The sequence below is a fragment of the Ranitomeya variabilis genome, chromosome 5 (genome assembly GCF_051348905.1).
Source record: "Ranitomeya variabilis isolate aRanVar5 chromosome 5, aRanVar5.hap1, whole genome shotgun sequence".
NCBI classification, from domain to species: Eukaryota; Metazoa; Chordata; class Amphibia; order Anura; family Dendrobatidae; genus Ranitomeya; species Ranitomeya variabilis.
Window position 1 is genome coordinate 326,788,562 of NC_135236.1, and position 15,671 is coordinate 326,804,232.

Here is a 15,671-nt window from a genome sequence, read left to right on the forward strand (position 1 = left end):
GATATGTCTCCAGGGTCTGATTAGTCCGCTCGGTCTGGCCATTAGTCTGAGGGTGAAAAGCAGACGAAAAAGACAAATCTATGCCCATCCTAGCACAAAATGCCCGCCAAAATCTAGACACAAATTGGGTTCCTCTGTCAGAAACGATATTCTCAGGAATACCATGCAAACGAACAACATTTTGAAAAAACAGGGGCACCAACTCGGAAGAAGAAGGCAATTTGGGCAGGGGAACCAAATGAACCATCTTAGAAAAACGGTCACACACCACCCAGATGACAGACATCTTCTGAGAAACAGGCAGATCTGAAATAAAATCCATCGAGATGTGTGTCCAAGGCCTCTTAGGAATAGGCAAGGGCAACAATAATCCACTAGCCCGAGAACAACAAGGCTTGGCCCGAGCACAAACGTCACAAGACTGCACAAAGCCTCGCACATCTCGTGACAGGGAAGGCCACCAGAAGGATCTTGCCACCAAATCCCTGGTACCAAAAATTCCAGGATGACCTGCCAACGCAGAAGAATGCACCTCAGAGATGACTTTACTGGTCCAATCATCAGGAACAAACAGCCTATCAGGCGGACAACGATCCGGTCTATCCGCCTGAAACTCCTGCAAGGCCCGCCGCAGGTCTGGAGAAACAGCTGACAAGATAACTCCCTCCTTAAGAATACCTGTGGGGTCAGAGTTGCCAGGTGAATCAGGCTCAAAACTCCTAGAAAGGGCATCCGCCTTAACATTCTTAGAACCTGGTAGGTACGATACCACAAAATTAAACCGAGAAAAAAATAATGACCAGCGCGCCTGTCTAGGATTCAGGCGCCTGGCGGTCTCAAGATAAATCAAATTTTTGTGGTCAGTCAATACCACCACCTGATGTCTGGCCCCCTCGAGCCAATGGCGCCACTCCTCAAACGCCCACTTCATGGCCAAAAGCTCCCGATTCCCAACATCATAATTCCGCTCAGCGGGCGAAAATTTACGGGAAAAGAAGGCACAAGGCCTCATCACGGCGCAGTCAAAACTTTTCTGCGACAACACTGCCCCAGCTCCGATCTCAGAAGCGTCGACCTCAACCTGAAAAGGAAGAGTCACATCAGGCTGACGCAACACAGGGGCAGAAGAAAAACGGCGCTTAAGCTCCTGAAAGGCCTCCACAGCATCAGGGGACCAATTAGCAACATCAGCACCCTGTCTAGTCAAATCGGTCAATGGCTTAACGACATCCGAAAAACCAGAAATAAATCGACGATAAAAGTTGGCAAAGCCCAAAAATTTCTGAAGACTTTTAAGAGAAGAGGGCTGCGTCCAATCACAAATAGCTTGAACCTTGACAGGATCCATCTCAATGGAAGAGGGAGAAAAAATATATCCCAAAAAGGAAATTCTCTGAACCCCAAAAACGCACTTAGAACCCTTGACACACAGAGAATTAGACCGCAAAACCTGAAAAACCCTCTTAACTTGCCGGACATGAGAGTCCCAGTCATCCGAAAAAATCAGAATATCATCCAGATACACTATCATAAATTTATCCAAAAAATCGCGGAAAATATCATGCATAAAGGACTGGAAGACTGAAGGGGCATTAGAAAGACCAAAAGGCATCACCAAATACTCAAAGTGGCCCTCGGGCGTATTAAATGCGGTTTTCCACTCATCCCCCTGCCTGATCCGCACCAAATTATACGCCCCACGGAGATCAATCTTAGAGAACCACTTGGCCCCCTTTATGCGGGCAAACAAATCAGTCAGCAACGGCAATGGGTATTGATATTTAACCGTGATTTTATTCAAAAGCCGATAATCAATACATGGTCTCAAAGAGCCGTCTTTTTTTGACACAAAGAAAAAACCGGCTCCTAAGGGAGATGACGATGGACGAATATGTCCCTTTTCCAAGGACTCCTTTATATATTCTCGCATAGCAGTATGTTCAGGCACAGACAGATTAAATAAACGACCCTTTGGGTATTTACTACCCGGAATTAAATCTATAGCACAATCGCACTCACGGTGCGGAGGTAGTGAATCCAGCTTGGGTTCTTCAAAGACGTCACGATAATCAGACAGGAACTCAGGGATTTCAGAGGGAATAGATGATGAAATGGACACCAAAGGTACGTCCCCATGAGTCCCCTTACATCCCCAGCTCAACACAGACATAGCTCTCCAGTCAAGGACTGGGTTGTGAGACTGCAGCCATGGCAATCCCAGCACCAAATCCTCATGTAGATTATACAGCACTAGAAAACGAATAGTCTCCTGGTGATCCGGATTAATACACATAGTCACTTGTGTCCAGTATTGTGGTTTATTATTAGCCAATGGGGTGGAGTCAATCCCCTTCAGAGGAATAAGAGTTTCCAAAGGCTCTAAATCATACCCACAACGATTGGCAAAGGACCAATCCATAAGACTCAAAGCGGCGCCAGAGTCGATATAGGCGTCAGTAGTAATAGATGACAAAGAGCAAATCAGGGTCACAGACAAAATAAATTTAGACTGTAAAGTGCCAATGGAAACGGATTTATCAAGCTTTTTAGTACGCTTAGAGCACGCTGATATAACATGAGTAGAATCCCCACAATAGAAACACAACCCATTTTTCCGTCTAAAATTCTGCCGCTCGCTTCTGGACAGAATTCTATCACACTGCATGCTTTCTGGCGTCTTCTCAGTGGATACCGCCAGATGGTGCACAGGTTTGCGCTCCCGCAGACGCCTATCGATCTGAATGGCCATTGTCATGGACTCATTCAGACCTGCAGGCACAGGGAACCCCACCATAACATCCTTAATGGCATCAGAGAGACCCTCTCTGAAAGTAGCCGCCAAGGCACACTCATTCCACTGAGTAAGCACAGACCATTTACGGAATCTTTGGCAGTAAATTTCAGCTTCATCTTGCCCCTGCGATAGGGACATCAAAGTTTTTTCTGCCTGAAGTTCCAAATGAGGTTCCTCATACAGCAAGCCCAAGGCCAAAAAAAACGCATCCACATTGCGCAACGCAGGATCCCCTGGTGCCAATGCAAAAGCCCAGTCTTGAGGGTCGCCGCGGAGCAAGGAAATCACAATCCCAACCTGCTGTGCAGAGTCTCCAGCAGAACGAGATTTCAGGGACAAAAATAGCTTACAATTATTTCTAAAATTCTGAAAGCTAGATCTATTCCCTGAGAAGAATTCCGGCAAAGGAATTCTCGGCTCAGATACCGGAGCATGAATAATAAAATCTTGCAAATTTTGTACTTTCGTGGTGAGATTATTCAAACCTGCAGTTACACTCTGAAGATCCATTATTAACAGGTGAACACAAAGCCATTCAAAGATTATAAGGAGAGAGAAAAAAAAGAAAGACTGCAGCATAGACAGACTGGCAAGTGATCCAATTAAGAGCACAGAGGAAAAAAAAAAAAAAAACTCTCAGCAGACTTCTTATTTCTCTCCTTTCTCAGCCAAGGATTTTAACCCTTTAGTGGGCCGGTCAAACTGTCATGATCTCCATGGCCAGAGAACTAGCATAAGCCTCTATAGGAACAAGCTCTTGGAAGATGTAACTGTACTGACCATGAACTAAACCTACCGCATCATCTAGAAGTAGCCAGGTAGCATGTCCTACTTTTTATCCCTATATGCCCAGCGCCGGCCGGAGAACTAAATAATGCTAGCAGAGGGAAATATAAGACCTGACTCACCTCTAGAGAAATGCCCAAAAGGAGACAGAAGCCCCCCACATATATTGGCGGTGATATGAGATGAAACAACAAACGCAGCAGGAAAATAGTTTTAGCAAATTTGAGGTCCGCTTTCTAGATAGCAGAAGACAGAAAGCATACTTTCATGGTCAGTAGAAAACCCTAACAAAACACATCCAGAAATTACTTTAGGACTCTGGCATTAACTCATAATACCAGAGTGGCAATTCCTGATCAACAAGAGCTTTCCAGACACAGTAACGAAACTGCAGCTGTGAACTGGAACCAAAATACAAAAACAAAACATGGACGAATGTCCAACTTATCTAGTAGATGTCTGGGAGCAGGAACAAGCACAGAGAGGCTTCTGATAACATTGTTGACCGGCAAGCATCTAACAGAGAAGCCAGGTTATATAGCGACACCCAGATCTAATCAGAACAGGTGAACAGGGAAGATGATGTCACAAGTTCAATTCCACCAGTAGCCACCGGGGGAGCCCAGAATCCAAATTCACAACAAGTTCCACAGAGTAATCTAAATACGGTCAACATTCCGAGAACAATGGGAGAGTTCTGCAGAGTAATTTAAATAAAACCAACATTCCAAGAACAATGGGAGAGTTGAGCAGAGTAATTTAAATAATGCCAACATTCCGAGAAGAATGGGAGAGTTCCACAGAGTAATTTAAATCACAATAACATTCCGAGAACAATGGGAGAGTTCCGCAGAGTAATTTCAATAACGCCAACATTCCGAGAACAATGGGAGAGTTCTGCAGAGTAATTTAAATTACAATAAAATTCCGAGAACAATGGCAGAGTTCCATAGAGTATTTTAAAAAACACCAACATTCCGAGAACAATAGCAGAGTTCCATAGAGTAATTTAAATAACGCCAACATTCCGAGAACAATGGCAGAGTTCTGCAGAGTAATTTAAATAACGCCAACATTCCGAGAACAATGAGAGAGTTCCGCAGAATAATTTAAATAAGACCAACATTCCGAGAACAATGGGAGAGTTCTGCAGAGTAATTTAAGTAACGTCAACATTCTGAGAACAATGGGAGAGTTCCGCAGAGTAATTTAAATAGTGCCAACATTCCGAGAACAAAGGGAGAGTTCCGCAGAGTAATTTAAATAACGCCAATATTCCGAGAGTAATTTAAATAACGCCAACATTCCGAGAACAATGGCAGAGTTCCATAGAGTAATTTATATAACACCAACATTCCGAGAACAATGGCAGAGTTCCATAGAGTAATTTAAATAGCGCCAACATTCCGAGAAAAATTTAAATGATGCCAACATTCCGAGAACAATGGGAGAGTTCTGCAGAGTAATTTAAATAGCGCCAACATTCCGAGAACATTTTAAATAATGCCAACATTCCAAGAACAATGGGAGAGTTCCGCAGAGTAATTTAAATAGCGCCAACAATCCGAGAGTAATTTAAATAACGCCCACATTCCGAGAACAATGGGAGAGTTCCGCAGAGTAATTTAAATAACGCTAACATTCCAAGAACAATTTAAATAACCCCATTATTCTGAGAACAATGGGAGAGTTCAGCAGAGTAACTTAAATAACGCCAACATTCCGAGAAAAATTTAAATGACGCCAACATTCCGAGAACAATGGGATAGTTCTGCAGAGTAATTTAAATAACACCAACATTCTGAGAACAATTTAAATAATGCCAACATTCCGAGAACAATGGGAGAGTTCCACAGTGTAATTTAAATAATGCCAACATTCCGAGAGTAATTTAAATAACGCCAACATTCCGAGAACAATGGGAGAGTTCAGCAGAGTAATTTCAATAACGCCAACATTCTGAGAACAATTTAAATGACGCCAACATTCCTAGAACAATGGGAGAGTTCCGCAGAGTAATTTAAATAGCGCCAACATTCTGAGAACAATGGGACAGTTCCGCAGAGTATTTTAAATAATGCCAACATTCCGAGAAAAATGGGAGAGTTGCGCAGAGTAATTTAAATCACAATAACATTCCAAGAACAATGGGAGAGTTCCGCTGAGTAATTTAAATCACAACAACATTCCGAGAACAATGGGAGAGTTCCACAGAGTAATCTAAATAACGTCAACATTCCGAGAACAATGGGAGAGTTCTGCAGAGTAATTTAAATAAAACCAACATTCCAAGAACAATGGGAGAGTTGAGCAGAGTATTTTAAATAATGCCAACATTCCGAGAAGAATGGGAGAGTTCCACAGAGTAATTTAAATCACAATAACATTCCGAGAACAATGGGAGAGTTCCACAGAGTAATTTCAATAACGCCAACATTCCGAGAACAATGGGAGAGTTCTGTAGAGTAATTTAAATTACAATAAAATTCCGAGAACAATGGCAGAGTTCCATAGAGTATTTTAAAAAACACCAACATTCCGAGAACAATGGCAGAGTTCCATAGAGTAATTTAAATAACTCCAATATTCCGAGAACAATGGGAGAGTTCCGCAGAGTAATTTCAATAACGCCAACATTCCGCAAACAATGGGAGAGTTCCGCAGAGTAATTTAAATAATGCCAACATTCCGAGAACAATGGCAGAGTTCTGCAGAGTAATTTAAATAACGCCAACATTCCGAGAACAATGAGAGAGTTCCGCAGAATAATTTAAATAAGACCAACATTCCGAGAACAATGGGAGAGTTCTGCAGAGTAATTTAAGTAACGTCAACATTCTGAGAACAATGGGAGAGTTCCGCAGAGTAATTTAAATAGTGCCAACATTCCGAGAACAAAGGGAGAGTTCCGCAGAGTAATTTAAATAACGCCAATATTCCGAGAGTAATTTAAATAACGCCAACATTCCGAGAACAATGGCAGAGTTCCATAGAGTAATTTATATAACACCAACATTCCGAGAACAATGGTAGAGTTCCATAGAGTAATTTAATCAGTTTCTGGCTTTGATGTTTGTCTTATTAAAAAATGGGTGTGAAACCTCTATTAGAGTAATGGCTAAAGAATTATAAAAAAGTAAATATATGAGCTAAACCTGGACAAAACTATCATGAAATGTGAGTGAGAATTGACATCCATAGTCAAATGCACAAGTGTGGTTTTATTTTTTTAAAAGAGGAAGGTGGGAAAGTGGTAGGAAGGGAGTTGCATTTTTTTATGCTGAGGACAGATATTATGTTAATGAATATGCTTTATGTCATTGTTTCCAAAACATGCTACAATCAAATGGGTTTTCAGAATAGCAAGGCAAGTCTAGGATAGTTCCCAACAACTACTTCTTCGATAAAAAAAAATAATCCTTTGAAAAAAACCACACCAGTCTTATTGGTGGGGGGTTCAGAAGTGAGATGCACATATTTCATTAAGAGCCGTGTGCAGTTTAATGAATTAGGTGTGTCTTAAAAGTGCCTTTTGCGTCTGCCAGAGATGTACTGGAGGGACTGGAGGACTTTTCTGGCTAAAGTTACACCAATAAAGTGACATAACTTTCATGAATTGTACGGGCGGGCATAACCACTTCCATCCCACCAGTAAACCACCTATCTTGACAAAGCTGATGGAGAGACTGGTGTGAAAATGCCAAAAGTTACAAAAATGTTGTGACTTATTAACGTGTATTACATAAGAAAGTTGGCAAAATCATTTTAAAGAGTAATGCTATGTGCACTGTCAGCAGAATTTTCCTGAACAAAACCGGACTTTTTCTGCAGGAAATCCGCTTGCGTCTTTTTTGCATTTTTGTGCGTTTTTATCGCTTTTTTTGCATTTTTTTCTGTTTTTCTGTAGCTTTCCAATGCAATAATATAGTGGCAAAAACGTGAAAAATCCGCAAAATTATTGAACATGCTGCATTTTTTACAGCGATGCATTTTTTTGTTGAAAAAAACGTAGAATGTGCACAAAAATTGCGTTATGCATTAAAATGATGGGATGCTTAATGTAAGCATTTTTTTGCATTTTTTCCACAGAAAACGACTGAAAAAACGTGAACAAAACTAAAAAAATCCTGAACGTGTGCACATAGCCTAACTGTCAATTTTAATTTTAATTTAATAATAATGTAGTGCAATCGATTTTAATAGTCTTTTAAATATACTTTATCAATGAAATACAATATAAACCATTTAAAAAATCTTCTAGATGGTGTTTGTGAAGCAAACCTGTATTCAGTTCCACAGATACTGAATGCGGTTCTCTAAGGGTATGTGTCCACGTTCAGGATGGCCAGCGGTTTGGACCGAGCAGGAAACCCGCTCGGCCCTAATCTCTGCCCCCTTCTGTGACGCGATGATGCCGGATGTGTTCATTGCACACATCCGGCATCATCGCACCCAACACATAGGGCCCTGTGTTTTACATTGTGGTGGTGCAGCGTCATCGCAAGGTAAACAGACAAGCTGTGATCTTAAAAGACGCGCCGCATGTCCGGAATCGCAGGGCCACCGGATACATGTTACCACGCAAAGTTACTATGCTGTAACATCTGGACTCTGCGTGTTTGACGCTGCGACTCTGCGCAGCGTCAAACACGCAGCATTTCCTGAACGTGGAAACATACCCTAAGAGTGGGGGTAGAGCCTAAACAGCGTGTGCACTCCTGGCTGAATCCCATGCATCAGTAGGTTACCTCAGTCACAAAGTGCACAGTGCACAAGCTCTGTCAGCTGTTAGTTGTCAAGCTCTGTAGAGAGACAGAAGCGCATATAAAATAGGGCAATACCGCCTGGTAAGGGATAGGTATAAGTGATGGTAGCACTTGCCTTAAGGTGTTGTGTGCAGGCACAACCTAAACTTGGAAAGCTGCTGCTGCCCTGTGACTGGCTGAAAAAGTGTTTCCTGCTGCGGGAATGAAGAGTCTTGAGATTCCAAAACGTTTTTTACTAATACCAATGTGTTTCTGCACCGGACCAGTGCCTTTTTCAGGGTATAAAAACCAAGTGAGTGCAACAACTGGAGGCTTTCAATAGGACAAATGGCTCCAAAAACCATGAAAAACACTCCTAAAGGAGAGGGAGAGGAAGACAAAAACATTGTATTGACACAAAGAGGGTGCAGCATTTAATGAAGTGGGGAAAAAAGTTTAAATAAGTGCGGAAGGAGAGGTGAGCAGGGAAGAAAGTTAAAACATGATCGGGCAGATTGATATGTAAGATGTAGAGATAGAAAGATGTCAATATAAAGAATTGTGAAATTATATAAATGTAAAAAGTTATAGTTAGAGAAAAATGAAAAATGAAAAAAAAAATAGAAAATGAAAAGGATAGTGAGATGATCAAGATTAGTACTTGTCTCAAGGTAGGATTGATTTAACTAATGTCAGGAGATTCATGTGTGTGAATTTGTGAGAATCCAGAGTGATTTGAAGAAGAGAATAAAAGGAAAAAAAGAAAAAAGGAAGCCAAATTTTAAATAGTTTGTGTAAAAAATAAAATTAAGCGATCGCTCTCTGTGTCTTGTGGGGAGGAAAGGAGTATTGAAAAGTATCACAATGAGAACTGTGACTATAAAAGATGGATCAAGATTAGTGATGAGTGAGTGTGCTCATTACTCAAGTTTTCCAAGCATGCTAGGGTGTTCTTTGAGTATCTTGGGCATACTTGAATATTATGTTTGAGTCCCCGCAGCTGCATGATTTGCAGCTGTTAGACAACCTGAACACATGCAGGGACTGTTTGTTAGGGTTTCCCCATATGTATTCAGGCTGTCTAGCAGCAGCAAATCATGCAGCTGCGACTGAAACCTAATATACAAGCATGCCCAAAATACTCGGAGAACACCTGAGCATGCTCGAGTAACGAGCACACTCGCTCATCACTAATCAAGATCAATATAAATGACCAACAAAAAAGTAGGGAGAAAAGAGACACATTAAACTCTAAGGGAGTAAAAAAACAGAAGTGCGTGGAGAAAATGTGTCAAGCTTGAACCAGGGGTTTGAGGGAGATCTATCATTTTAAAAAGTGGTGAATAAGAAACTACAAGTGTAGTCTAAAGTTTACGTCCCACCCCACCCCTCCTTGACTTTTTATCTGTTTTGCTATATTACATTACATTACAACCTGTGTTTAAATATTTTTGTTATCAGATTTGTGTATGATGCATCAGCATTAAATAGTTTAATTTGGTTAAAGTGAGAAAAATATAGACATAAATTACATTTTTGGGATCACATAACTGCATTTTGGCATGTGCATACATATTTGTCGCCTTTGCTGTGAAGCCCCTAAAAATTTCTGGTTCAAGCAATTTCTTTTATAAGTCTCATGTTTAGTGATAGGAAGTCCACCTGGCGCCTGCCTGAAGAAGGTTTTTTTTTTATCAATATATATGTATAATATTCATTATGTAAAGTAGAGGGCAGGTCACTAAGGGCTCAGTGACCTGTCAGAAGCCATAAACATGAATACCTAATCAGAGCACCACATGCAGACCCCCCACAGGCCGTCCCGGAGCACGAGCATATCATTAACTCAAAACTGAAAATACAGATTAGACAAGAACCACAAGATGGATTTCATCAATCAAGATATCATTTTAATCATTATAATGGGGCAGACCTGACAGTGTCTGTAGGTTACTGTGCACAATCCTGCTGACAGGTTCCCTTTAAGTTATTAAACCTGTAAATGCAACAAATTTCCTTCTCTTTGACGATCTCCATCCGGTTGTTGGTTTCAGGGGGGATAAGCTCAATTGGGACAATAGAAATACATGCAGTGTCTTTGCCATGTTCATTGGTACAATGTCTGGAGAGACCATGATACATAAAACCTTTGGCTATATTAGCTCAGTGTGAATTGGGTCTTTATGTAATGTTTGCTTTATCCTACCAACGCACTGCAGCCTGCATTCACACTCAGTAAGGTAGATTACGAATTGAGGTCACATAAGTTTTTAAAGATAAGGTTTCTCCTGTTTTAATTGACCAGAAAAATTGTGCATAGTGTAAAATGCATTTGCATTTACAACTGCCAGGGGCGGCATGTTCAAGGCTTGCTGTGTTGGGTTACTTCTAAACGACTTCAGCTGACTTGGAGCTAGTATGTTTGTCAAAGTGGGTGACCATCTGAAAATACCTCATGGTTGGTCAGGAATGAGGTGCTAAGTACAGATACAAAATGTGCCAAAACTTTTTAAGCACTTTCCTTAAAGGGAAATGAGCTGATTTGAAAGTAGTTATAAAGTTACTTGCAGACTAATTTGTTTCCTTATTGTGCTGGGATCTGGGTTCCAAATATTGTTGCTGTGTCCTTTGCTTTGTCTTTTGAAAGGAATGCTTGATTAAGCTTTAAAGGTAGCGTTGGTTAGTAAATCACTCCCTAAGAGTATCAGTTTGTTGTTCAAAATTTCATAAATTACTGCAATTGACCCTAATCAGCCGATATTGGTTATAAGGAATATTTGTTGACAACTAATAGAAATTGGCACATTTGGCCAATAAAAATGGAAAGAGGCCAGTTTCAGCAGGCTGGAAAATTCAAGTAAAGCACATCTGTGACCCCCACCTCAAAAAACTTGGATATCTTTGATCTAAAAGCTCTATATTGCCTTTTATTTATATTTTATAATTTTTATAGATGTAGCACATATCTCTTTTGTATGCTACTTTCATGTTCTATATAAAGGCATCACCTTCCATTAAATATCTGTATTATTTCTACCATTACTGTTACTAGTAATCCCAACCTACACGAAGATTGATTGAAAAATGGTTATAAATTATTTAGATCATCACGAAACAAAGGCAATATTTTATCATACATTATTTTAAAAGAGTTTTTATCTCTCATTGTAAACAGTCTGGACCCATGGCTTTAGATTATGATGACGTGGAATTTGCGGGCATGCAGTTCAGACACATACTACTCATTGATGTTTCTGACTCAGGAACCCCTTCCCTAACAAGTAAGACAACATTAATTTAACCAACACATTATTTTTCATTAAAGTGAATTGGAAGAAATATCACATAAAATATAAAAAGAGAACAATTTTTTTTTTTTTTTTTTAAATGTTAAAATTATCCAGATGTGGATTCATATATTGAAATGTACTTATAACACTGTTTTACTTCTTCTAGGTACAGTCACTGTGATTGTAAGAGTAACACGTGTCAATGAATTTTATCCAAACTCATCAACAAATGTGTTTAACGTGTTTGAAAACAGTCCAGTGGACTCGCTGGTCGGAACAGCCAAATTTACAGACATTGACTGGCCATTCGATAACATCAAATTTACTTTTGCTGGTGGAGATTATGGCAGTCCCCCAAAGTTCTACATAGAGCCAGACACAGGTGCTAATATTATTTTTGCACGAAGCAAGCTATTGATGAATCTCAGTGATTTATGGCTTGGTCAAATGAATTTTCGTTCCATATGTTGACTGTATGCTAAAAGGACTGCATATGGACATCAGTGAGATCAATACAAATGAAAGGAGTATTTCATAAAAACATTTTTTACACTTGGACCAATGGTCTTCATGATAAAAATCACAAAATGCACAATTCTGACCCGTGACTTACCCATGAAGCTCAATGGCATCCATTTTTACCAGATTCAATGCAATAGTTACACAGAAATTGTGTTTAGCTTTATTCTTTTTAATTTTTTATGTATAAAACAGATGCCATATGGATGTCAAAAATTGATATACGGATGACACATGGAACACCATCCTTTTTTTTTTAATGAAAACCTATATATTTTTCATATGCTCGTCTGAACTCATAAAGTCTAATTTAAGTTTATCTCTACTCTAAAACATCTTGATTTTGTGTGGAGTTAAGGCCATACTCAGACTGTCCGAGTGCAGAGCATGATGCATGTACTTGTCATAGGTTTCCAAATCCGAACTTGACAGCCTCATATATGTCAATGGGGCTGTCGAGTTCAGGTCAGGAGACCCACAGCTAGTTCGTTCACGGCAGTCCATACTCAGACCGTGATCCACAGATATCTGAATTTGTTCTGTTCCTTGGAACAAAAAAAATGTAGTGTACTTAGCCGCAGCCCTTCAGTCAATTGATCAGTGGAGAGGATAGTTAGCCCCCAGTAATCTGTTATTAATAGTCTATTTTAGGCCACACAGTTTTCAGCCCTCAATAACCTACCTGAAGGGGTTTTCCTATCTAGACGTCATAAAAAATGGTTCAAATATACCATCACTTTATAATCAGTTAGGTTTGACCCCTGGGGTAAAAAAAGATCCTGAGAATGAAAGGCATACAGTGCCGGCTCAGTGCTGCATCATAATGAGAATTTTTCGCTCCATAGAAGTGTTTCCAGCTATCTACCTGTGCAGTGTACTGCTGCTGGCCCATTCATTTAATTTAATTTTTAATTTAAGTCCTCAAGTTCCTGCTCAGACTGCTGGCCGCTGCACAGGGGTAAAACAGTGAAGGGGATAAAGCACTAAATTAGTAATTTCCAAGAAATTAGTTACTCCCAGGAAATTATAGATTTCTAGAGAATGAGACCGGTAAACTTTTTCTTCTTACAAATATAAGTGGTATAGATGTTGATATATAAAACAATATGTATTATTAATTAATGGCTGTTGTCAATTTAATGTAAAAAAATGATAAGTGAAATATAATCTACCAGGCATTATCAAAGTCAGAGATACATTGGATTTTGAGAAGAAAAATAAATATTCAATAACAGTTCAGGCAATTGACCTCAACAATGATATAGAAGCGGATCCCCTGAAACAGAAAAAGAATTCAGAACTTGTCACAATTAATATAATCGTAAGTATTCTATAGAAATCCCTTGTGAATATTCACACAGTATGTGCCTTTATTTCCCCACTATTTAATGACTTTTTATTTAATTGATTTGATTTTGGCTGAGGAGAATCCCATGATAGACTTACAGGAATGCATGATTTTGCTGGAAATACTTGGCTAGAAGATTTCAGGGTACAGGATACTTATTTTAGGTTAGGGTGCTGTCCATGACCTTGTGCATAAATGGCTGTATACAGACAGTGGTAGTCAATGTGATGCACTTGAGCGACTTTTCACACAGACCCTTTTATAGTTGGGACAATGCAAGCTTCACTAGAACGTCAAAATGCAGATAAGTTGAACATGGACCCAATCACTTTATAAATTTGTTGATCAGACTGTTCTAAGAAATGTAGCATTCATTTGAACCTACTCTTAATTGCAGTCTACTATTGAATCAGCTGATTTGTGGTGATCAACAGAATCAAACAAATGTTTTTTATTACCAGAAGTTCCATGTGAAAACTGAAAATCCATTCAAATAGATTGCCAAGTAGGACATAGTTGTACCAATTTTAGCCCCTTAACCCCCAAGGGTGGTTAGCATGTTAATGACTAGGCCAATTTTTACAATTCTGACCACGGTCCTTTTATGAGGTAATAACTCTGGAACGCTTCCATGGATCCTGGTGATTCTGACAATGTTTTCACATGACATATTGTACTTCATGATAGTGTTAACATTTCTTTGATTTGACATGCATTTATTTGTGCAAAAAGCAGAAATTTGGCAAAAATTTTGAAAATGTTGCAATTTTCCATATTTGAATTTTCATGCCCTTAAATCACAGAGATATGTCAAACAAAATGCTAAATAAGTAACATTACCCACATGTCTACTTTACATCCGCACAATTTTGGAACTAAATTTTTTTTGTTAGGAAGTTATAAAGGTTAAAAGTTGACCAGCAGTTTCTCATTTTTACAACACCATTTTTTTTAGGGACCACATCACATTTGAAGTCACTTTGAGGGGTCTATATGATAGAAAATACCCCAAAGTGACACCATTCTAAAAACTGCACCCCTCAAGGTGCTCAAAACCACATTCAAGAAGTTTATTAACCCTTTAGGTGCTTCACGGGAATTTTTGGAATGTTTAAAAAAAAATGAATGTTTAACTTTTTTTCACAAAACATTTACTTCAGAATTTGTTTTATTTTACCAAGGGTAACAGGAGAAATTGGACCCCAAAATTTGTTGTGCAATTTGTCCTGAGTATGCTGATACCCCATATGTGGGGGTAACCCACTGTTTGGGTGCCTGGCAAAGCTTGGAAGGGGAGGAGCGCCGTTTGACTTTTCAATGCAAAATTGGCTAGAATTGAATGCCATGTCACGTTTGGAGAGCCCCTGATATGCCTAAACAGTGGAAACCCCCAACAAGTGACACCATTTTGGAAAGTAGACCCCCTAACGAACTTATCTAGATGTGTGGTGAGCACTTTTAACCCCCAAGTGCTTCACAGAAGTTTATAATGTAGAGCAGTAAAAATTAAAAAAATCATATATTTTTCACAAAAATGATTTTTTGCCCCCAATTTTTTATTTTCCCAAGGGTATCAGGAGAAATTGGACTCCAAAATGTGTTGTGAAATTTGTCCTGAGTATGCTGATACCCCATATTTGGGGTGAATCACCGTTTGGGAGCAAGGTAGAACTCAGAAGAAAAGGAGCGCCGTTTTGGAATGCTGACTTAGTTGGAATGGTCTGGGGGCGTCACAAGTGACCCCATATTGGAAACTAGACTCCTCAAGGAACTTATCTAGATGTGTTGTGAGAACTTTGAACCCCCAAGTGTTTCACTAAAGTTTATAAAGCAGAGCCGTGAAAATAAAAAATATTTTTTTTTCCACAAAAATGATTTTTAGCCTCTAGTTTTGTATTTTCCCAAGGGTAACAGGAGAAATTGGACCCCAAAAGTTGTTCTGCAATTTGTCCTGAGTACACTGATACCCCATATGTGGTAGAAAACTACTGTTTGGGCAGACATCGGGGCTCAGAAGGGAAATAGTGGCATTTTGGAATGCAAACTTTGATGGAATGGTCTGTGGGTGTCATGTAGTGTTTGCAGAGCAACTGATGTGCCTAAACAGTAGAAACCCCCCAATTCTAATTCCTACCCTAACCCAAACACACCCCTAACCCTAATCTCAACCCTAACCATAACCCTAGCCA

General features: G+C 39.6%; 2 protein-coding genes across 2 annotated transcripts in view; both read left to right on the forward strand.

Moving 5' to 3' along the window:
- Window positions 1-12,503, forward strand: part of LOC143773646 (cadherin-related family member 3-like) — a 70,706-nt gene extending 58,203 nt beyond the window's left edge. The window contains exons 9-10 of the mRNA XM_077261041.1: window positions 11,501-11,606; window positions 11,782-12,503. Of these exons, the coding sequence (XP_077117156.1) occupies window positions 11,501-11,606; window positions 11,782-12,086 (411 nt within the window). The 3' untranslated portion in view covers window positions 12,087-12,503. The remainder of the gene's footprint in view (window positions 1-11,500; window positions 11,607-11,781) is intronic.
- An 825-nt stretch (window positions 12,504-13,328) lies between these two features.
- The window catches only part of LOC143773647 (cadherin-related family member 4-like), an 87,324-nt gene continuing 84,981 nt past the window's right edge, over window positions 13,329-15,671 (forward strand). The window contains exon 1 of the mRNA XM_077261042.1: window positions 13,329-13,455. The gene's annotated coding sequence lies outside the window, so the exon portion shown is untranslated. The remainder of the gene's footprint in view (window positions 13,456-15,671) is intronic.